The 24,415-nt window shown below is 39.4% G+C and overlaps 1 protein-coding gene across 3 annotated transcripts in view; it reads left to right on the forward strand.

The window, feature by feature from the left end:
- LOC138622072 (seizure protein 6 homolog) overlaps positions 1–24,415 on the forward strand; it is a 105,071-nt gene that overhangs the window by 64,415 nt on the left and 16,241 nt on the right. For all 3 annotated transcript variants that reach the window (XM_069700543.1, XM_069700544.1, XM_069700542.1), the window contains exons 4-9: positions 7,489–7,681; positions 17,223–17,408; positions 18,717–18,885; positions 19,379–19,545; positions 19,633–19,827; positions 21,216–21,354. In XM_069700543.1, the coding sequence (XP_069556644.1) occupies positions 7,489–7,681; positions 17,223–17,408; positions 18,717–18,885; positions 19,379–19,545; positions 19,633–19,827; positions 21,216–21,354 (1,049 nt within the window). The remainder of the gene's footprint in view (positions 1–7,488; positions 7,682–17,222; positions 17,409–18,716; positions 18,886–19,378; positions 19,546–19,632; positions 19,828–21,215; positions 21,355–24,415) is intronic.

Consider the following 24,415-nt stretch of genomic DNA (forward strand, 5'->3'; position numbering starts at 1 on the left):
CAAAGCCCCAGGAGGGTTTTTTTTTCTACCAAAATTGAAATATTATTCGAGTTTATCAAAAGGGAACTCAATTATTTATTTTAAAGTAGACTAATTGCATGATCCACATTGTTTCGTTTTTTTTTTTTCCGTTTGGGACTAACTGTATGATACCAGCGGTGACTCTGGTCACAGATTAAACACCACACGAGGCTGCTTTCTGTTTGGATGTGATAAGATGGACCTTCACCTCTTCCTCACTGTGTAACAATGCAGCTCACTGGAAGCTCCCTGCTCCACAAAGGTCATGGGTACCACAGCAAGATCAAGGTATTCAATCCTGCAAATACTGCCTTCCTTTGAAACTTTGCGATATATATATATTTTTTTCTGTCCTTTGTATTCCAAGTGCAGTTCCAGGCCCGTCAGTTTTACTGTGGCCTTGCAGGATGGTGTGTTCATTACAGCGGCTTGATTGAAAGGACACTGGCTAGAGGAGAGAGATGACCTTCTCTCCTCGAGTCCTCTCATTTTGATTAAGTCTTGGGGATTTTTTTTATTGGAATGGTGATTGGGAAAAGGGGAACGCTTGCGGCCACTGAGTGCCAACTCAAAGTACAGTCTTACATCCTTTGCATGTTTTTTTTTCCATGAGCTGGATTTTAAAGAAAACAAAAAAACCCAACCAAAACAGATCTTCTTTCCTCTCTGAACACAATTCTCAAACAGGAACACCATGCTGTATAGATGGCATCCTGTGATAATGTTGTGGTTGTGGTACAAGTGTGCTTGGTCAGCCAAATCCCCAGTCCCACAAACATGTCTGCTGAGGCATAGATTCCAGCTAGGACTTACAATCAGACTGCTCTCATTACATTCCACAGGAACATGCATGTGTTTTGTGTGTGTGTGTGTGTGTGTGTGTGTGTGTGTGTGTGTGTGTGTGTGTGTGTGTGTGTGTGTGTGTGTGTGTGTGTGTGTGTGTGTGTGTGTGTGTGTGTGTGCGTGAGAGACAGAGAGCGACAGTGAGAAAGAAGTCCCTCTGGGCATTTGGCTACAGCACTGGTGAAGATAAGGTAGTGTGATGTCTACTGACATGGCCAATGATTCATAATTGAGGCAGGACAGCTGTTGCTGGCTGCACTGACAGGTCCCAGGGCAGATGACAGATGATAGGGCCCTCTGGGGCTGAACTATCTATCAGTCCAAATGTTCGCTATCCACTATCTGCTCACCTATCCTTCATACGCCTCCCTGGTATATGTACTGTAACCCAAGTGGTCACAGATCCACAATATGGCTGAGCTCCCTGAATATGATAAGCAGCATCACAGACTGCATATACATGAGGTGAACACCACACAATTAACAGAATCAGCTGTTCCCAAAGTTAAAACCTTTTGTGTGTTCATACAGTAACTATTTGTAATTGTGTCAGACTTGTCTGCATTCAGACAAAATATAGCCAACCATATGTAAAAACAATAGAAACATCACAGATTAATGCAGGCCTATTATTAATGGACAATTGTAAAGTAAGAAATGTATCTTTTCATTAACAAGATGAATGGAGCAACTCTCAAAATATTATATTATTTTATGTGCATGTACATATATCGATTTGTAAAAGTTAGAAAGTGCTCCCTGTAGGGTAAAAAGCAATGACACAAAAAAGGAATAATAATACAAGGACAAAATAAATAAAGAGTAATTAAGAAATAAAGAATACAATTAAAAGAAGATGAATTCATGAATCAGCAAAAGGTTAGAAAAAAACAAAGTCAATTCCTCTCATTTATAGAGCACATTTAAAAAAAAAAGTTGTGGCCAAAGTGCTTTACAGAGAAATTTGAAATACAATAAAAGCACAGAGAGAATATAAATGCATAAATAAATAACTGTAAGAGACTAAATTAAAGCAATCATATTGTCATGTTAATAATTAAACAGACTTAAATAGAAGCACATGAAACATCATTTATTCACAAAGGCTTTCTTCTCAAAGATTCTCTTAACAAGTGATTCAAGACTAGTTAAAGATGTAGGCTGCCTGATCTCACTGGAAAGAGTTTTCTGAAGTCTTTATTTAACCGAGGGTCATCTTTGGTCACACACTGAGACCGAGGAGTGACCAGTAGAGACTCCTCTATTGATCGAAGAGGACACATGGATGTAAGAAGAATGGTTGTGTGATGTGAGCAGAGATAATCATAATTTTCTACCCCCCTGTTGATCAATATGGATAAATATAAAAGAAACACATTCAACATGTCTGACCTTAAATCTACACACAATAGATTTTGGTGATTAAAACTGAGTGTAAAAAGCTTGTCTGTTTACATGTGTTACCACAAGAGGCTTGCTTGTGAGCATTAGCAGTCTCTGCTGCTGCCACTGTTTTCTCCATGGGATGGTACAATAGACTGTACATGAAAGTGGATGTAGCCTCTGGGTGGAAAAAGTGAAGCCAATGCTTATGTGCCTTAAAATACAATACCACTGAGGGCCACTAGAGACTGGCTCCAGAAAAAAAAAAACTGTGGCACAAATATACTCCCATTAAAAAAGTGTCAACTTATCTCATGAGATACAAAGTCTATACATTTTTCCACAAGACATTATAGTGTTAATTGCTAAATTCACTCTTTTCAATTAATGTTCTGGTGGTCCTTCTGAAAATAATTATATTTTTAATTACATACTGGGCTTCAAAGAGTGGCATGTTTGGAGGCATGCCTGGTTTAATTGATATGCCTGAGGAGCAGGTTGCCATTATAGGTGGACATGTTCTCCTCCCGCCTCCCAAACTCGTCCAAATACGGTCACTTCTGGCTCCAAAACAGCAAGATGGTAATGGTCAAAATGCCGGACCCGGGGCTTGAGGCTACAAAACAGCCTTTCACAAAGCAATGGGGGTGGGTAGCCGCCTGTTTTTCTTCTTTTGTTTGGCTCTACATTCTGTATGTGAGCTACTTAACACTATTGCTGTGATTGGCCAGAAGAGGGCTGACCTAAATGCAGAACAGATGCACTAATCATAAATAATTCACCAATTTATTGTTCTTCAGTAATTTTCTTTGTCTTAAATATTTGAGATTGTTTTATTGCCCCACCCAAGTAATCTGCCCACAAATCAGTGATCTATCTTGAAGGAAGGCTATTTAAATGCCTTGAAAGTTAGCTGTATATATTTTAAATCAATGCAGAACTTAACAAGGAGCCGGTTTAAGGTTGTTCTGCAGCAGCTGGTGCCAGTCGAGGAACTCCGGGACAAAATAAAGTAATTTGCAATTTTATGACAGCAGGAGACAATGATTTTCTTGAGTTGAAAAAAAAACCCATGAATGGACAAAAACAGCTTTCTTTTTGTAGCAGTCTGCCTAACACTATTTGACAGGCAGCCTGAATCACTGTGGAGATAGCAGGAAGAAATTATTGTTCCAGTTAGTATGACCTATGATTTCACAACCACATTAATTATTATTTTTTTTTTTACATCATTATTGCAGGCAAAAAGATGGATAAACTACAACAATTGTCGCATTGTACAAATAAACGTGTCATCCACATATATGTGGAATTTCCTATCTTAACATGTGGAAAGAACAACAGTGTGGCTTATTGGATCGTTCAGTAATGATGGAATAAAGGAGTGCTTTGCAAGAGAATACATTGTCAGAAGATAGTGAGTAACTAGACAATATTGTTATTCGTGAATCTTTATGTTGAAAGTAAAGAATCCTTATTGATCGTGTTCATAACATTTTGTTTTTAACATGCTATGAGTTTGGATCACTTGAATTGAAAGAAATTTCAACCAGATCCATAAAAAGATTTTTTTTTTTATTATTTAAAGAAAAGAGTAACTCCACAGTTACTCTTTCAGGTGGGTTTGGTGAAACAGTAAACTGTTTAAATATTTAATTGATTTGTTGTTTTTGATCATTATCACTAATTCATGTTCTCTTTCTGTTTAAAATCTAAAAATAATACAAGAGAGCCGCTGGCTCTCGGGGAGAATGAACTGAGCTAGGATAAGAGGTTTCACAAGAAGGCCATTTGATTCTGGGTTATGCTTTTTTTTTTTTACTTAAATATGTATTAATTAGGTGGAATAGCAGCTGTCTCTCATCGACCAGCAGCTTTACACTACATAAGGATGAAGGCAACTGGAAAGCATCACAGGATAATAATTACAGATGGAAATTCAGAGATAATGGAAATCTTTGCTTTAATCCCTAAAAATCAACTAATTGAAAAATAAATAAAACAAAAACTAACAAACGTAGGCCACTTAAAGATACATGTTCAACCAGGCTTACATAGGCTGAAAAAGATTAGACTAAAACAACAACTCTATCAATATCAGCTGCAAGACTGTATGACCAAAATGAACAGCTGCAGTCTCTGTGGATATAGAGGCACTTGGGAGAATTTAAAAATACAATAAAATGTAACACAATACAACAAGTCTTCTTATCAGGCCAGAGTGAGATTTGAAAAATTTCAAAGATTGACATTTTTACCTCCACCAAATCAGAACTGTGAATTAGAGAGTATATATATATATATATATATATATATGACCTTTATTTAACCAGGTAAAATCAATTGAGAACCAATTCTCATTTACAATGATGACCTGTCAGCACAGTCCACACAGTGACACAAACAGCACAGATACAAAACAGTATAACAAGCACATGAGACAACATGGGTAAATGAATAAACACTATGTACCAAAATAAACAATACAATTAATAAAAATAAAATAAAAATAGAGTAAATAACAACCAGTCAGTACACAATGATGCTATTGAACCTAAAATCCTAAACTGCAACTCCTTTAAATCAGATGCAGCAGAGATGAAGCACAATGCTATATCCCTTTTAGTCATAGTTGTATTTGGCAGCCACTTCACTGAATATACCACATTAGGCAACGTTCAAAAATCTCGCCAGTTGTGTCTTTATGATCCTGGTTCAGGAACCTTCAGGGTGGAACGGGTTAACGTTCAATCACAATACAATTACAAAATTCCATAATTCAGAGTTTGATTCTCTATGGCTCCCATTTTCTGAATTTGTCAGACTAAATTGCAGCTCCACACAGCCTGCATTACAGTCTTATTCCTTGAATATATGAGTGTGAATGTTGAATTGAATGAGAATTACTGTGCTGTACTGCAGGGAGAATTATGAAGTTATAAGATGAGCAAGTAGCCAAAGTAACCTGATTTGCAAAACATCTAAGCCTTCCATATTAACTCGGGGGAAAAAGTCAGAAGTGGAAAAAAAAAACCACAACCGTGCCTGAGGCTTTGTCATTGCCATTACCCTTGAGGAATGGAGAATCTGGGATTCTAAAATCATGTGACATTCCTTTATTACTCGCTGTGACGCTGCCATTTGAGGCTTGTGCAATAACTAAAGAACAAAGCTTCAATGATAATATGCAGATTCTGTATTAAGGCATACAGGAATTATTCCGTCACAAAAACACACAACATATTTTGACTATTTTATGTTCTGTTTGTTTGTCTGCTCCTTGTATTTGTCAAAAAACCTCAAGAGTGGTGGCGTGTTTAATTCTGGTCGTGATACAAAATCCAATCAGTCAGTGGCTGATCTCACGGATCATTCTGGAAGAAGTCACCTCTAAGCTCACTCTCACAGCGTCCAATAGCTTCTCTGCACTCATTGTCAGCTCCCGTTCGGCTGAGTGACAGTCTACGTGACCGAATTCATTTTTGCTGCCACCATTGTGAATAGTGCTCATCCCTGTCCACTGTCTCAGCTTTTCCAGTCTGCTGCACTAACAACCCAGCACACATATTACCTCAGGGACACCAGCTGATGGAGGGCAACCCTTTTTCTGCCTCATGGCATACCTGAGACCTGAGCCTGCATATGACAGCATTAGTTTTCAGAACATGTCATGAATTCCACTACAAGCATCAAATAGATGTGGTTGAATTAACTTTGATGGGCCACTTTTTAAGGAAAGGGATTTGGTCCATTTCACATCTGGTTGAAAGTTGGTTTAAAATAATCAGATTCACTGAGCTGTCGGCCATGTCAGAGAGGTATTTTACATACGTTTATAAAATGTAATATACTTCTGTTTCTATTAGCATGACTTTATAGCATTTTTCTTTAACTGTGCAGCCCAGAAGTTTCTGTTCTGGTTTACTCAAAGCTCGTAGTGTCGTTTTCGATGGGAAAAACCTTTATATTGTAGTGCACAGCATTGAAGGATAAACAGAGCAGTTAGCAGCTAGCTGGTGAACTTAATGGAGCGTTTAACTGCGAAAATGACGGATATTTCCCTCAGATGTTGGAGGAGACCAAACACAGAGCTAAAAAGTAACTAAATATTGGGCTGACATTTGTTACGTAGTTGGAAAGATAACTTACAATGAATGTTAACTTTGCTTCAAAATTACTGGATGTGTAAATAAGAAACTATTTGCCAAAAGATTCATGATATCAAATTAAAAGGTGATAACTGATCTTTTAGTTTCTGAAAGGTTTGAGATCCCATTTAGATTAAAAAACACCAAACATAACTATAATTCATAGCATTATTTGTATGAAGAAAAATTTATGGATTTGAAAAACCAAAAGCTATCAAAACTAAATGCTTTAGTCAGGAATCCCTTGCAAACACAAGGTGAAAGCTTTTTCTTTTATCGTACAGAATAATAACGTCCTGCTGGATTAACATTCCTCTTTTATAATTCTGCAGGGAATGAATCAGATGTTGCCTCATGTCAGTACTCCGTTATGCAGACAGTTTAATGACATGCAATACTCTCAAGATTCTCTCACCAGATTTAGCTGCAGATGCTGTTCAAACCTGTTGAAGACATAAAGCACTGCTGACAGACTTGCTCGCAGGCTCCAGGAGAACACAGAAAGAGGATGAATTAATTCCACCACGAGTGAAATGACCCAGACAGATTCACCAATTACTCAAAAACTTGAATCCAGCAGCAGGTTTACAAAGAAATGACTAGACAAAACGTATGTCTCTGTCACTATGTTAGACAACACGAGCAAAGCAATGCTGCAGGTGACCCATTTTTTCAGAGAAACATTATTAGTCTTAACTTGGCTTTAAACGGGAACACCGCAGTGCTGGTGCTGAATTAAGATCCCATCTGGTATGAGATGGAACCTCATACTGCAAGTCCATAATCACCAGGTTTGAGTGCATTTAAGAAAAGCTTTTTCATGTTCAGCATTGGAGTTAAAAGTCCACAGATAATGCCGATTTATATTTTCAAAGGGAAAATAGGGAGGATGACTAAATATACAGTTAAGAATAAAATATGTTCTCACTGTTACTTTCAATTATTATTTGTGCAATGTGTTCATCTAAAAAGACCCTTTGCGAAATGTAAATCAGTCAGTAAACTGTTTGCTAGTATGAAATCATATAATGATGCACAGAGGTGCAGCAATAAAGGTCTGTGTTCATTCTTCTGACATGTTTTCTTTTTTTAGGTGCTAAATGTGAGTGTGTTGGAGGGAGAGCAGGTGACTGTGGAGGATACAGGTGGTCAAGAACCCTTCATCCTTGCCAATGAGTCAGTCTTGATGAGGGGCCTTGTGCTACGCAGCTGGAGCAACCAGATCTCTATCCGTTTTCGGAGTGACCAACGGCAGGATTCAGGATTCCTCCGGCTGCATTACCAAGGTGAGCCAGTAACACGCTAGCTTTGCTGGGGGATAATTCAAAATTTGATCAGTTCAGCAACTGTTCGGCTTAGTCTTGTTCACAATGGATTGAATTTATATGTACTCTTAACTTGTCTGAACTTCAGCTTGTTTTTTTTTTATCCCGACAACTCTCATTGTATTTGTTCTTAGCACTCGTTGAATTTAACTGTGCCAACTAGAGCTGACTACCAAACCTCAAAACATAGAATTGCTTCGATACCATCTGCTATCAAAAAATGACATGTCATTCGCTACCAAATTTCATAAGCTACATCCATATCCAAGTCTTTTGCTACATTTACACAGGAGTAAACCTCACCAGTGTCAGTGGGCCACAGGATTTACCCTATTTAGCCTCTACCGTGGCGGCCTGAGTGATTTTTATCTAGGTTTTGGCCACACACCTGCCTGAGCAGCATTTGCTGCAGGCTTCTCTTTGCATAGCCAGCCTGGATAGCTTGGAGGCATTTAAGGAACATCGATAAATTGTGGCGTCTTGCAATAACTTACCTGTGAGGTGTTTCGAGGACATCTGTTAATTGTAGCAACAGAAAACAACCTGTGTTACACTCTCCCCCTCTAAACTGCATGAAAACTAAAGACATAATATGTGATGGAATTTTCTTTTTCTTAAAATGGATTTTTAAAAATGGTTATAAAAAAAAAAAAGAAAGTATCATTCTGGAACCGGTTTTAAAGTCAGGGTGCCAGCCCCAAAACCTACATTTCATGCCATTTGGCTTGTGAGGAAACTCATTTACAGACATGTGAGAGAGCAGGGGCTCTCTGCTGGTTGTTATGTTGCAGTTATCATCAAGCAAAGATAAGGAGGAGATGCATAGCAAAAATAGTAGAGACAAGGTCTAATTTCTTACAAAATGCTCTATTCCAAGACCTTGATGGTTGACTTTACTTTAATTCACAGTTAGAAAAGGACAATGATATTCTCAACAATGTGGACAGGAATTTTCCATTTTCATTTTTCATATAGTCATTCACTCTGCTCTTGTGAGCGCAGAATTCCATTTTCCTTTGTACAACTTAAATCTGTAAAGAATAAATCATTAAATGTGCTAAAGTAGTGCTGTTACCAGGGTGAGGCAGCAAACCCTGTCAGTAGAAATAGTTACTGTATGTTATTGGTGAATATGATGGCCCATAGTTCCCTCCCTCTCCCTCGCTTGTTTTGTGCGTGACATTGATCTTCCTTGGGCACAACAATGTCTGTTTATCTTAGCAATCACACAAAGTGGCCACCAATTACACGCCCCATCGATTTGAGCTGATGGTGGAAGCTGCTGGACAAAACATTCATTCCACCACATTACTGTGGCACTTTTATCAGCTAGAAAATGAAAGGGACCATCAAAACAGCGCCGCAGATGTGTGATAAATCAGCCCATCGCTGTCGGATGTATGAATATCACTGTGTGGTCGAGCTGAATGATGACAGCAAGGGGTTAGGGCAGATCATACAGGGTGATGCATAGCTGGTGACAAATAGATGAAATATATTACAGCATGTTATTACATTAATATGTAAACTTTTCTCCTTCACCTCTCCTGTTTGCATTTTAGTAAATCTTATTCAGTATAATTATGGAAAACATTTTTTTTTCCAGGTTTATCAATTAATGTAGAGGGCGACACTGTAGTGTTTCTTTGGCTCTTTTGTATTGTTAAGATGCCTATTTATCTGACCTTCCCAAGGGTAATTGCAGACTCCACTCAGCCCCAGGTGGTTAGAGCAAACAGACTCAGTGCGGAGACTAGAAGGGGTTGCAGATGTTCCTTATCATGTTATTAATCGAAAATGCTGACTGCTGCATGTTTTGTGACCCACACAGCATTTGCTACATGAGGAACATGAATAACCCAGTAGCTCCTTGTGTTTTATGCAAACATCATATGATGAAAACCGGGACAAGACTGATGACCAGGCACAAGTGCACCCTTCGCACCAAGGAAGGAAAATCACCATAGGCCCTACGAAATTATATTATCACGACACTGAAAGCTTCTGCATGTAAGATTTTGAAGCAATTTACTTGCAAAAATTGCTTTTCATTGCCTTTTTGTTTTATTTTTTTATATTGTAATGTAACTTGAGCACAGAGTATATATGACCCTGTAGACTGTTTTTTTTCCTGATTTCTATGTAAGGGACTCGGGTTGACCTGCCCATATATGACGTGTATGTGCGCTCCCGAGTGCTTTGCTTCAATACACGCGTACTCCATCATGAGCTATTGTTTGCACACTGTCGGTGCAATGGTGGAGTCTGAAACTGAACTAAAGACCAGCTCCAAGCACAACAACAACTCCAGGACAAATGCGAATTTGGCTGACGATATGATATTATTGCAATTTCTCGATATGCTGAGAACTGTGATAACACAGTGATATGCAGACTTTATGTGCTTTTAATGAAATACAGTTTTCAGTCAGTTCATCTCACATCAACCATTTTTATTGCAGCAAAATGGGATTGTGAAACAAACAGACCTACCTGAAAACCAGTCGTAAATGTTGCAAGCAACTGACAAATGTATTTATTCATATATATAAAATATTTATATTTTGCATTTGTGTATCAAGACAGTATTGGCTGAAAAATATCAAAATAAAATGCTGTATTGACCTGGATAGTAAGGAACCAAAGTAGCAAGAAATTGCTGCACTAACATCAAATAACTTTTGAATCTTCAACGATAAAACATGATCACGACATCCTTAAGTGAAAGTCAGACACTGGCAATACCTGCAAATTGGTGCAGAAATGACAAATAATGCCATTTGTTGTCATTTTACGCACTTCTACACAGACTATTAGAAAGCAGGTTAATGATAGAATCGAACAAAGATATGAATAACCAGATTTCCTATGGGCCATATTATGCTATGAACCAAGAAAAGACTTAGACCTGAGATAACAGTGTGTATGTAAACATACCCACTGACAAACTATATATGAGAATGCGGGGCAGAAGTTAAAAAAGATACATCAAACTCCAATATTATTGAAGCATTTGGCTATGAAGATCAAAGGGTGACAGTGGATGTCTAACGTAAGACACAAAAATGGTCAGAAATGGGCCCGTGTAGCTCAGTGTCTAACTTCTTTCTCAGTAAGCACTTTATGTGAAAGTGTATTTACAGATTCATATCATGATATCATAAACAACTTTCCACTTTGTGAATCTTACCAGCAAAATGTGAGGCGTTAGTTGTCCACCAAACAACCTATTTGATTTGGAAGTTGATGGGACAGATTCAGTTTACACTAATGAGAAAAAAATGCAGGGAGCAGATTTCCTGAAGATTAGACATATTGGAGGCACAGAAGATATTTCAATTTGTGTTCCTCTGCTTGGTAAGCAGAGTATCCCCTTGTCCTTTATAATGGGCTGTGAGAAATGTGATTGGACAAGCGTGGAGAAGGAGACAGAACTGTGGAGAGACACATCTCGGCTCAGGGTAATTAATATCTGCTACAGCGTTTGCTCTGCCTGCGATGGCAGACTGATGGATGCCTCTATAACATCAGCACAGAGCCTGACACATGGAACATGATTAAGAGGTGTGGTTTACTGTTTATGTTAAGAAAGCGGGAAGAAGGAGTGTAGAGAATAGGGGCTTACTACTTTTTCTTCTATCCTTTTCCCTATCTTTTCCTCAATTCTCACATGTGAGCAGGTCTGTATCGAGAACAGAGATGTCTCAATTGTCCGCTTACGTCCCGAGACAGCCACTGAAGCTAGGATTGTTTCGGTAGGAAAAGAATCAAAACAGTGACCTGCAATTTTGGATTATTTGACTTGAATTACATTAATCTACTGACTTTGTTAAAAAAAAAAATTCTGTGTGAAAATAAAATAGTTATGTTGTAACTGGGTTGATCATTTTTATTAAAATATACAAAACAGAATTTACAATGGTGTCATTCGTGTATTAGCAAAAAAGGAGATAGGAAATAGAAAAATTAAGATAATAAAAATTAGCTAAATAATTTCTCCGCCAAATTCAGGCACCTATTCTCTATGAAATTGAAAGCAATTTCATTACCATCTCAGATATTTCTACATATGTCATCTTCCAATTGGAGAACCTATAAACTTGCTTTTTTGTAACACAGGTTAGCTGCAAATTTAACTGCTTGAACTGAATTAGTGGGCTACGATGCAGAGAATAGCTCATCGTAAACCTCATTAGAGAAAACAAAATATTGAAGAGAATAAAACCTCATTTTTGTAGAGCATACTGATGGGTTAATTACAGCAGTGACATGCAGAAAAGTTGTTTGTTAAAACAGTCTGAAATTAGCTTCTACTAATTGAATTATAAAAAAAAAAAAATTGCCAGAGGAGTCGATGGATGCTTTCAGTTATTCCAAATAAGGACTCTGTGTATGAGAATATGTATTAGAATTTTAGGTAGTACTAATTAAATGTAACACAGCACATTAAAATGTGGACAAACCAAAGCCCATTTTTTAACCTGCTCTACTTGAAGAAGTTGTTATTCAAATGAAATAATTGCCATCATATCTGACCTCTTGACCTCAACAGGTATGCTATAAATGTCATTTCACAATTTGGTGAGGTATATAGAGTATAATAAATGGCATTGCCTACGGCAGTGATGCTTTACAGGAATTATTGATTGGCTTTAACTAATAAGCCACATTGACAAGTGAGTTGGCCACAGGGCCCCTGCCACTGGCAAGGATCTACTATTTGCCACAAGTTCTTAGTAGCATTGTTGAGATTGCGCCTCTAGTCCAAAGTTATTTCTCTTTAATAGCGTTTATCGAGTAAATGACCATTAAAATTGAGTTTTTAACCCAACCACATAAATATCAATCGACCAGATCACGGCAGAACTACGGTGCGGCTTTCTACAATTGAATCACTTTCCCAGAGGCAACACCATTTATCTTTCTATAAAAGGCAATGCTTTGATGTACAGTTGGGACATGAGGCTGGGATACAGTCATAGTCAAACTCTGCTAACGAAGGGACTGCTGAAACATCTTTATATCATAACGGTAACTGACTAGAGGTGACTATCGCCATGGAACGTTCTCTCCTAGGAGACGTATTTCACTCTAAATGTCAGTGTAGCACACAATGGGTATGTTCTCCAAATATAGTTATTAAATATAATAACACAAAACACAAATAATGAATGTGGGTGTAGATTATTTCACCACATTTCATTATCTCCTGCCCTCAACTCGCCAAATTTGATCCCATTCCAGGTAGAGACCTGAAGGGATTGGGGCAGCATGTATTAAAGTGTAACAGTTTATTAGCCCTTAATTGAAATGCATTTCATTTGTTTGTCCAAATACACTGGGCAACTTACTATTGCTGGCTTCCTCAGGTTGTCCATTGTGCCCGTGTCAACAATGTTTGTCTATTATTGGTTGACGAGCAGAATTCTCAATTTGAAGCAGTGAGAAATGTGCACATGTCTGAATGAGGCTCATTACTGGCGTCTATGTGTGAGTAAAATGCAGGAGTCGCACCAAGCGTTCTTTCAGGAAACATTTTCTTTTACGGAGGTTGGTCATGAGCGATTGTTTCGACAGAGGGTTGAGGAAACTTTTAGTCATTATTGAATTGAAAATACACAGTCATGTTGTCATATTTGTTGACAAAAAATGCTTGGTATTCATATAGGTGATGAAGCGCAGGAAGCTATATCAACAGAATTACTTTGTATTCTGAAAAGGCAGGACAAATCCATTGCTCAAGCACAGATAAGAGAGAAAGGCAGGATGTGTTCCTCTTGAACTTTAGTGAAGAATGACAAAAATAGAAGTGAAAAAAACATTTAGCCTGTGTTCTATGATTATATATGACAAGAGACGTATTATAAGATCTTCCTATCTTCAAAACTATGTCATTTAAATCCCAAAGGTTTGCAGCTATTTTTTCCTTATTCCAATATTTTTAAATGGCACACATTTGAACCTAATATTAAGCAAAGTGGCAATATTATGCTACATGGGAGAGATTGGAGCAGTTTTTTTGTCAGCAATGTCTCAAAACATTGGTGCTTAAATGCATCACTACTACATGGACACTTTATTATCTATTGGCTTTTTAAAAGGGTATATGAATATATTTTCAAACAATATATATAATGAGATAATACAGTTTATATCTACGTAGTTTGATGTTGCAGAACACAACCTGTTTCTTGTAAAGCCAAGCTAGTGTTTTTCATCTTTCTCGCACACACACACACACCCACACACACACACACCCACACACACACCCCCCCACACCCTCCCACCCCCCACCCCCACACACCTCCCCCCACCCACCCACCCACACACACACACACACACACACCCACACACACACACACACACACACACACACACACACACACACACACACACACACACACACACACACACACACACAGAGCCCTTCGGAGCTGGCTGGTGGTGAATCGTAGGCTTTATTAAGGCTTCGCCTTCATCACGGCAAATAATGTACATTTACATCACTAAAGGAAGTAGAGAAATGACTACATTTAAGACACAGAGCAAGACAGAGCAGGAGCGAAAGAGGGAGAAGCTAGCGCTAAAAACTAAAGTAACTAAAGTAACTAGCTGATCTGATTGTTTTTTTAAACAATTGTGGGATTAGCAAGAAAGCTGTTAAAAAAAAAAAAAAGGAGAGCTATGAATGCCCTAACAGAAGTAGCATAGGTTTGAATGTGCAGCGGGTCATTAGTCATTGTAATTAAGAATATAGCAAATTACCTGGGTTGAAAGAGAGCAGCGAAACTGCTACCAGTAACACAAAAACACCGGCTGTTGTACTGGTTTACCTGAGTGTTACCAATGTGACCATTTCCTCTCCTCTACAACACTATAACTAAAGACATAAGCTCTGCGTCTGTTTCCTGTGGCTCTACAGTACCATCAGCTAATCTTCCTGGCTGTCTGCGCCATAGATCTATTATTTCTAATGGCAAAACAATCAGACTTTATGGCCCAGCACCACATCTACTGGAATGGAGGCAGTGCGTAATTTAATACTTCAGGAATTGGCTCTGCAATTTTTTGCCTCTGGCTCTCCCACTGCACGCTCAATGGGGATGTAAATGCTGCTATGATAATGGCAATAACTAGGTTCATTGGAGCTAGTGATAAACTATGAATGGAATGGATGACCCAGGGGCGGCGTACCTCGTCCCTGTGGCTCCACTGATTTACTGCAAAAGGAGAGGACTGTTTCATTATGGTGGGAACCAGTGGCTTGTGTCAAAGAAACATACAAGTCAGTGGTTTCACAAAACCTTTATGGCCATTATGCATTTAGGGCTGTTTTCCTTCCAGTTCAAGTTCAAAGATTGATTGCATGACATTTTTGAATGGACTGGAATGAAAGCAGTTCAAATCCAGTGTCCAATCTTTTTGTGCTCTTTAACCTCCACTTGCTCAGCATGTGTGCATCCAGCCCCGTCTATGAAGAGTCTGCTTTTACTTCCTAGATGTGGCAGCTGCTTCAAACTTATGTTGAAGGCCAGGCTTTCAGCTCTTTTGTTGAGGGACCTGTGTCAATATTTAAAAATAAATGTTGCAGTTGGTGTTTACTTCCATTATCAGGGCCGTTTGAATTGGATCAGACATGTTATGAACCACATGAAAACGCACCTATTTTGTTGTGAGTTTCAATTTCCTCCAGAAATATTAGCAGTAATTTTTGATCGGCTGTTGCAATTATTTTCCACATTAATTCATACAAATAGCAGTAATTTATTATGCTGTTCAACTTGATATAAATCAAGCTATACAGTATGAAAAATATAAAGTACATTTTATTCAGGCTTACAACTATGCAGCTAAGAGCAGTAGAACCACATCTTAAGTCGGTAAACACCAAATAACCTTAATCATATTAACATAAGTGGTTTAAGGTGTTTACACTGCATGGCCCATACCCAATTATTATAATAATTACATTTAAGACTGCAAATGTGACTTCCACACAGACAGGTCCACCAGCTGCCCTTTTCTTTGTGGTTTTCTTCTTCTATTAGCACATGTTAAGTCGTTGCATCCACTTCATTAAGCTGAAACATTACGTGCAACTTGGAAGGCTGCGGTAAAGCTTTTTAAAAGGTGTCTGTATTTTTGCAGGTGTTATTGTAACATAAGCCACAGTAAATCCAATTAGGTTGCTTGTTCTGTTGTTTGCACATTTCCAGAAGTTTCAAAGTTTTAGTTTGGTCATTAAAGTGCCTCCACTAATGAGGTAGAACAGTCTGGTTATTAGACAGGAAGAGAAGGTTGTTTAATAGCTTCCATTAACGACTTGGTTTGCTTACTTCATTATCCGTGTGAACTCCATCCCATCCTACACCATTTATATAAAAAAACAGGGACAGGACAACAACGCAAAGCAACTCCAGGAACATTGATCTTACCACTGCTGCAATCACTACTCTTTGACAACCACGACTGAGGCTATTCTTCCTCCAGCTATCACATTACAGATGTTCCACCGATCAGCAATACTTTCATTTGTCAAAGTATTTGCAGGCTATACACAGAAACACACACTGGTGTTAATTACTGTAATGCTACAAACACTTTTGTGAACATTTGCTTACTGTATGTACCGGTAAACTGCAATTTACAGATGGAGTGTAAATAAACAAAGCTGAAGGTTATCTATACAGCATCTCTAATGATGTGTCTAAGAGACAGGAACAGGAAGACAGATAGTTGAAGCATTGCACTTGATTTATTTCCTCACATAATGGAAAAAACGATTTGCACCCTCCCCCTCCTTTCCCCACTCCTCCTATTATATCTAAATATGTATTGGCGTTCAGCAGTGGTTTGGAGGAGAGACAGCATGGTCAACAAAGAAACAAAACAGCAGAGGTTATACACAATGCAGGACACAGAGGATTATGTTGTGCAGTCAGTTAATATTGTTGGCAGTTATGGCCAAAATCAGACTCGTGTTCAAGAAGGGATTGTGCATAAACAAATAAAACATTGAGCCCTGCAGATTATGTATCGGAAAATGTAATGGGGGGGGGGGGGGTTGGATTAAATGGACCAAGCAGGCCTCGTGATGAATTGTTTCCTCATCAGAATATGCAGTACATATAGTTACAGTGTTTGCACTGTGATTACAGAACTGATAATTATCACACTAATTGAGTTGGGATATAATTGCATTATAGCTCTCTCTTTCTCTCTCTCTCTCTCTCTCTCTCTCCTGTGTGACATATTAGACATTATAACAGGACAGATCACACTAAAATAATTACATTCAGTATCATTTTCCTGCATTACTAACAAAACCAAAATGACAAATTTGACTTCCTCATTGTTTATTAATTCTTACACTAGAGTGTAGCTTTAGGCCGTTACAAGCCAAAGAGATGCCAAAAATAACGCTGGGAAAAAAATAATGTAATTAATCAAAGTATGTCCTTTGTTTTCTCTGTCTCTCCATTTCTGACCCTTTCCTCTCCAGCCTTTGTGCTGAGCTGTGTATTTCCCAAAGAGCCCACCGGTGGCGAAGTTTCGGTAACGCACCTCCATGCTGGTGGAGAAGCCTACTTCCGCTGTTTCACTGGATACAAGTTGCAAGGCCCCAAAATGCTCACCTGTCGCAACGCAACCACACCTTACTGGAGTGGGAAAGAACCCAGATGTGTCGGTAAGACAAACTAGTTCTTTGGCTGGACACATGTTCACTCATTAACACTATTAGGAGTAATTTAGGGCAACAAGGTAGCCACCCTCACCAATCTGAACAGTATAACAGCTTAAGTGTGACAAAATTGCAATTGGCCCAAGTGCAAAAAATATTTTTTGGGCCCCTCTGCTTGCTTCAAACACTCCAAAGAGAAGTGCATGCTTGTGAGTGCACACACACTTCATTTGGCCTATGCTGCTAACTTTTTTTCTGTTTGTTGAAGAGCTTCTTGCTCAAAGGTTGAATCAATGAGTCAAAAAAAATAAGTCACAATATCAACAAGGAGCAAGGTCATTGGACAAACAAAGTAGGATTTCCCACCATGCCTTGTTTCTTAGTAGTGTTTGAAAATGAAGCAACTAAATTCAAAAGGTCCATTTTATTTGAATAAAACTGCAGTTTTGGAGCATTACAATAAAAGACAAATAAATATAATAAAAGAGGTTATGATTCAAAACTGTAGGTGTTACACACAAGGTGGAAAGGTGCTGTATATAGCTTTCATAATCAATACAAATTTGATATAGGTTTTGGATTGGTAACTTTATAAACTGTAAAAGACTGTGTCTGTATGCGAGAGGGCCTACGTATGATTCTTAAAAACGGGCCCTTGACAGCTTTCTGGGTCGTCGATAGATTTATACTAATTACCTTGTTGTAATTAAAATGGATTCAGGGGCTTCTAAAGCAAATATATGTTTACATTTTGTAATTATTTTTTTCCGAGAATTATTTTAAAAAAAATGTTTTCGATCTTGGAGTTGTTTTCTCCAACTTTTCCAGAGAAAACAGGTGATTTTGATTAACGAAAGCTTTCTCCAGGTTGTCTCCTACCGAGTTGATTAGTCTCACTCAGAGGCCAAACGAGTGTGTTTGCATGTGATTAACAGCACAGGGAGTTATTCTTTTGAGACAGGGCAAAAACAAGGCCATTGGACCTGGCTGCCTTAATTAGAACTGGGCACATGACATTCCTCCTCCTGCTGGTAAAAGCTCATCTGCCTCTTCCAGCCGCTCACTGCGCCTGCTTGCAGCTGCTCTGAACTGATAATGTTACTGCTGCCATTTTGCCGTTCTTTTCACAAACAATCGGACACTCTTAGACCCAGGAGAGCCGCCTAGTGTAGCCCCAGCCAGTCCACTGGATATCGATGCAATCATTGCTCAGACTGGGACTTTTCACTGAAATCTCCTTCCATAGTTGGTGTCATTACTTTTCTCATCTAGTTTTCACCTAGTTTCTTTGTCCTCCTTTTCCTTCTCATATAGCATCCTGTGGGGGAATGATAAAAAATGCCACCTATGGTCGCATCGTCTCTCCTGGTTTCCCTGGCAACTACAGCAACAACCTGACATGCCACTGGGTCCTGGAAGCCCCTGAAGGCCACCGGCTTCACATCCATTTTGAGAAGGTGGCTTTGGCGGAGGATGACGACAGGTTATTCACGCATGCCACTAAAATTCAAAAACACATGAAAGTTGGAGTAGAAACTGTGAAAATGTGTACATCTTTGCCAGATAGATGGCATCAAGCTTTAAACCCACTTTCTGAGAAACAGTATTCCTGTGGATCGAGCGTTAAACCTCTCAAGGGCTATAAATGGCCAAAATCTTTAGGGAGTGACAGATAAATTTGAAAGGACCTTTTATCATTGTAATCCTTTCAGAGCGCTCTATCAGCAAATGAATTGAAAAGACTAGAAGGCAGTGAGCAGTAGGAGACTGCAATTGCAATACATTTTCCACTGTAACTAACTACTGATCCACATGGCTGTTGTCTTGCATGGCCATTCACCTCATTACAGAGGTGTGGAGCGTTATCACAAAGTTATTACAGCCACAGCTGGAACAGTGCGCACCTCCTCCGTTACCTTTCAAGGCTGACTTACATCTGTTTTAATCAGCCTTCCTTCTGTTTCTTTTTTTTTCAGGTTGCTAATTAAAAATGGCAACAACATCGACTCCCCGCCTGTGTACGACTCCTACGAGGTTGAATACCTGCCCAACGAGGGCGTGCTCAGCACCGGACGCCACCTGTTTGTTGAGTTTACCACAGACGGGACGATGACTTCCACCGGTGCAGCCATCAGATACGAAGGCAGGTCAATCATGCACATTGCAGAGTTTTCTAGTAGTAGCCCGGTCGTTTCCTCATGTTTAATGTCATGCACCTTTGTGTCCACAGCTTTTGCAAAAGGCATGTGTTACGAGCCGTTTGTGAAGTACGGCAACTTCAGCAGTAGCGACTCCACCTACGGCGTGGGCGCCGTGGTTGAATTCTCTTGTGACCCTGGCTACACACTGGAGCAAGGCTCTGTAGTGATTGAGTGTGTGGATGCACAAAACCCACAGTGGAATGAGACCGAGCCAGCCTGTAGGGGTGAGTCAACAGATTTCATCTGCTCAAGTAACTGTGGGGCATTAAATCTTATAAAAAAAAATGTGCTTCCACAGAAAAAGAACTTGGAACCAGATATGACTAACCTAATAACCCAAGGCTTTCATTGTCTGCTTGATCATTGCAGGAGTTAGTGAAGCCTTTTTGTTCAAATATTAAATACCACTAGCAGTTAGTTATATCTTCCTAAGCCGCTTTCCTCTGATCCATGATAAATTTCCTCTTGAAATTGTAACAATGATTTACTTTGATATGCAAGCAGATTTTTTAAAAAGTGCTCAAGATTAAAAGGCAGACAATAGCTCACCTAAAGTGAACAATGCCACAGATATATGCACCAGATTTAACAACGGTCCAACCCTGAACCCCTTTCCCTTCTTTTCTCTATCATCCTCTTCCCACATACACACAAACACGACAGGCTGCCCTTCCTCTTTATGCCTGCGTGGCCATTCTGCCACAGAGTGAAATTGAAAAGCTCACTAGTAAAGCCATATATAAGAAAATTTTATTTCTGCTTTTGTGGGTCATAGCCACCAAGTGGTTTAGTGTTGGCATGGAGTTTAATAGGGAGTATGCACACTCAGTTTTAGCTGTGTTTTATTAAGGCCAGTGCAGACCAAAGATTCATGATGGGGGGGAAATAAATAAATAAATAAATAAAATATAATAAAAAAAAATTGGGCAGGAAAAATTGCTGTAAATTGTCTCGTCTAGACTCAAGCCAGCTGATGTTGTTGCAGGCGACTAAGCCTGTCCTAAAGCTGCAAGTGGACAATTTTAGAATATAAAGGCAGTTTCTAAACGATGGATCCGCTCCAGAAAAAGACAGGACACCTTGACAAATCCAGGGGAGATCTCCAGTCACAAGTTTATGCCATATATTTGGGTAGTCCATTGAAGCCCCCATTGGTGGCTCCAAATTCTCAACCTTTTTTGCCATTTTATCATCACTAAAAAAATGCAACTGTTGCCGGTATCTTGCTGTCGCTACTCTCATTCACGTTTTGAGATACTGCAAAGTATACCCTGCTACGAAAAAGCCTGAAAAGCCAGCAGTTAAAATTTAAATACAGAAAGTGGTTGCCATGGAGATGTTACACCATCTCGTCCGGTTGCTTTGGCGTAAACTGGCCGGTTTCAGAACGTTGCAGACGAGCAAATTGCGATTCGTTTTAAATGATCTCGTTGATAATTTTTGTATGGAAACATAGCCGTAATGCTTACGGGCCAGTTCAGAGCAAAGTGTTTCATGTATCAACATATTTGTTTGCATCTTAAATTTATTGCGATATCAGCTTTCTGTGTTTTGAAATCCTCACATTACAATCTGCTTCTCAGTGCCAAACTGCCGTGTTTGTGTGTTGCAGCTGTGTGCAGCGGGGAGATCACAGACTCTGTCGGTGTGGTGTTGTCTCCTAATTGGCCCGAAGCCTACGACAAGGGGCAGGACTGCATCTGGGGTATTCATGTGGAAGAGGACAAGAGGATCATGCTCGACGTCCAAGTGTAAGAGACTGCACCCAGGTGTAAGAGCAGAAATCACACCGGGAGGGTCAGGGAGGAGGTCAGATCACCCTGGGGATGTTTAAAACTCCTCTCCCGATACAAATGCACATCTCATCTTTTCTTTCACCCGCATAGACACACTGTGACATACACACGGGGAAGTGTTTCTGTGGTTGCAGGCACTAATTAGATTTTTTTTTTTTCTTTTTTAAACATCCGCTACATTAAGAATTCTGTGTTGCTTCCAGCTCGCTCTCTGACCAGATTAGCCAGTAAGCCTCCCTGCTCCCACTTCCCTGGTGTCTGCTTTAGAGTTGGCTTTGAAATGAATATGCTCTGGCAGTGAACTACTCTGAGCCACTTATCCAGCCTACCCGACAGTAATTCAGCGCACATGCACACAGATGTCAAAACTGACACATGCACACAGATTACAGGCCCACTGTTTCACCTTCACCTGTCACTCTTACATGACTCCCACCCTGCACACCACACACAGTCGGTCCAGAGATGATCTCATCACCTTGCTTTCACTACAGAGTGTTTACTTTAAAACAAAACAAAGTGTGTGCATAAGAATCTGCATCACTGTCTTGTTATCTCGTATGGATTTTTCCGTTTGCCTCGGTTGACTGAATCCCTCAATATTACCGAGTACATACGTCCTATGGCGAGCACAAAAAAAACACAGCATAAGTGATTTGTGTTATTGCCTGAAGCACTTGCAGACAAGAGGGCACAGGGAGTTAAAATTAAACCAGTGGGAATACTGCCCGAGGTGCTAGAAAAACAGAGTCGCTGACAAATCTCAAACAGAGGCCATTGCAAGCTATTGGTCACAGTGGTCATTTATGCATGCAGGCATTTGTTCCCTTCACTTTAGATATTTTCCATACACATAATTCTTTCCGAGAAGTCTGATGAATTTTAATTTAATTATGACATGAGGTCCAGACGGTGTGCTGACAGATTAATCCTTAGTAGGAGACCACCCACAAAACAAATCAGATATATGATTGCAACACATCTCTTGAGGACGAGAGCAAGTAGAAGCGTAAATCAGTCATTTTGATGATTTGAACCACTTCGATGAGCTCAGTTTAAAGATACATTGGGCTCTAACTCTGCATCAAGTACAATGATGAATATCAGGCTGACGCAATTGTTATTTTCCCATCCAACACCCACACTGTATATTAGCAATGGGGTGTGGGTCTTAAAATGAGGTGTGGTCAGGCACATTGTTGGTGCATTGCTATTCTGAGCCAGCGGAATGCGACTGAATAAAAACAATTAATGAATCAGTAGTTTGCTGTTATTTTAATGGTGCGCCGTTAAACTGATAATATGTACCTACACAGACTAGTGCACAGTGTGTGCACACAGACACACGGGGACATGCAGCGGTGCAAAAACATGCAACGGATTGAGAATAAAAATATTACAATGTGAAAGATTTGTACACAAGCAGATCATTTCTTCACAGGGAAGCATTCTTGCCTACTAGTTGGCAAATCCGCTGTTGCAATCACAGCCCACCAAGGAGCAAGTGCGCCTGGCTTTTAAAAAGGGAGATAACACTCAAAATGCCCAAAACACAACTATGTACAATTAGGGCATCAAGTACCTTGCCTTACTTTGTGCTCAGATTATCTGGTGTTAAACAAGGGAAAGTGGATTTGTACTCGCACCTAAATGCAGATTGAGATTGTTAAAATTGTTAAAGATTGTTAAAGTAGAGCACATAATTACCATGTCAAATATGCTTCAGTACAACAATAAATGAGGACATCAGTTCACAAGCACCAGTTCAGTAGTACATTTGGGGCCTGATTTACTAAGATCTCAAATAGAGGGTACTAAATTGCATGTTCCTTTCAAAAGTTTGCATATGTTTTTGCACCCGTTTTGCGGGTAATTTACTAAGAGCAATTGCGTCATTGAAATCAGGTGCAAATCGCTGTATTTAAATGAGGGGTTTGCGTGTGTTAAAGTGATTCCAGCAATGGGAGCAACCTCAAAACGAAAAGGAAATCTGGTCCCATTGAAATTAAGAAATATAAATATAACATGAACAAAACGCTTTGTAGGAGATTATTAGCAAGAAAGTCAATACTGTGGGGAAAAACAAAAAGGCGAAAAAAAAAAAAAGGCTTAACAATAAAACGTCTGCAAATAAAACCGGAGGGACGGTGGATGAGATCCTCTAACAAACACCGATCAGCAGGTCCAGATCTTTCTGTGATGAGCAGGTGACTTTTCATTCAGTTCCTCGTGAGTGCTCGTGAACCTTATGAAGCTACCTGTGAATTCTGCGGGACACATTCAGGACCTGTGACAGCACACCTGAATAACGGGACTGGGTGGGACATCCAAGCAGCGATACGCTGGAACGACCCAGAGCCAGGAAAATGCTGAGTCGTAAGAAGTTTTTTTAATTGCTGGTATTTCGCGGCTCCTCGTGGTTGTTGGCTGTCAATCATCATTCAGTTCATTCAATAACTCAGAAATGTCATCGCTGGACAAATGATATGTCTGAATAATTTTTGCCTCCGTCATCTCAAAATGTTTCCTCAGGTGTAAAATCACCTTCTCTGCGTCTCCTCACCACAATAAGAGCAGCCGTCTCTCAAGATTTGCGCACCTGATTAATAAGTTCCTTTCAGTCGTACTAAAATACACAACAATCACTTCTCCTATTTCTACTTTCAGGTTTAGTAAATATTATTGCAGGTGCTACATTTTTCTATTTTACATGTTCCTCCCCAGTATTTTGTACCTTCAAGCAGAAACGCCCAATATTACATATGCACGCAGGCAAACACGCAAAATGGACAATGTGTTAAATTGCACGAAAGACGAAATCCTCACTGCATGTCGTTGGTAAATCAGATGGGACTTTTTTTTTTTTTTGCACGTGGTGTGGAGTTTGCACGTGATTGTAAACACACAACCCTTTATTAGATCAGGCCCTTGAGCTGTTAATAGTCCCAAGCTACGTTCACTTCCATACTGAATTATGGCTGTAGTATACAAGCACTGCACGAGGTTAATACCGACG

This window comes from Brachyistius frenatus, unplaced genomic scaffold, assembly GCF_029030835.1.
Source record: "Brachyistius frenatus isolate BFR_SWC_R1_liver_20210118 unplaced genomic scaffold, ASM2903083v1 Contig_34, whole genome shotgun sequence".
Taxonomy (NCBI): domain Eukaryota; kingdom Metazoa; phylum Chordata; class Actinopteri; family Embiotocidae; genus Brachyistius; species Brachyistius frenatus.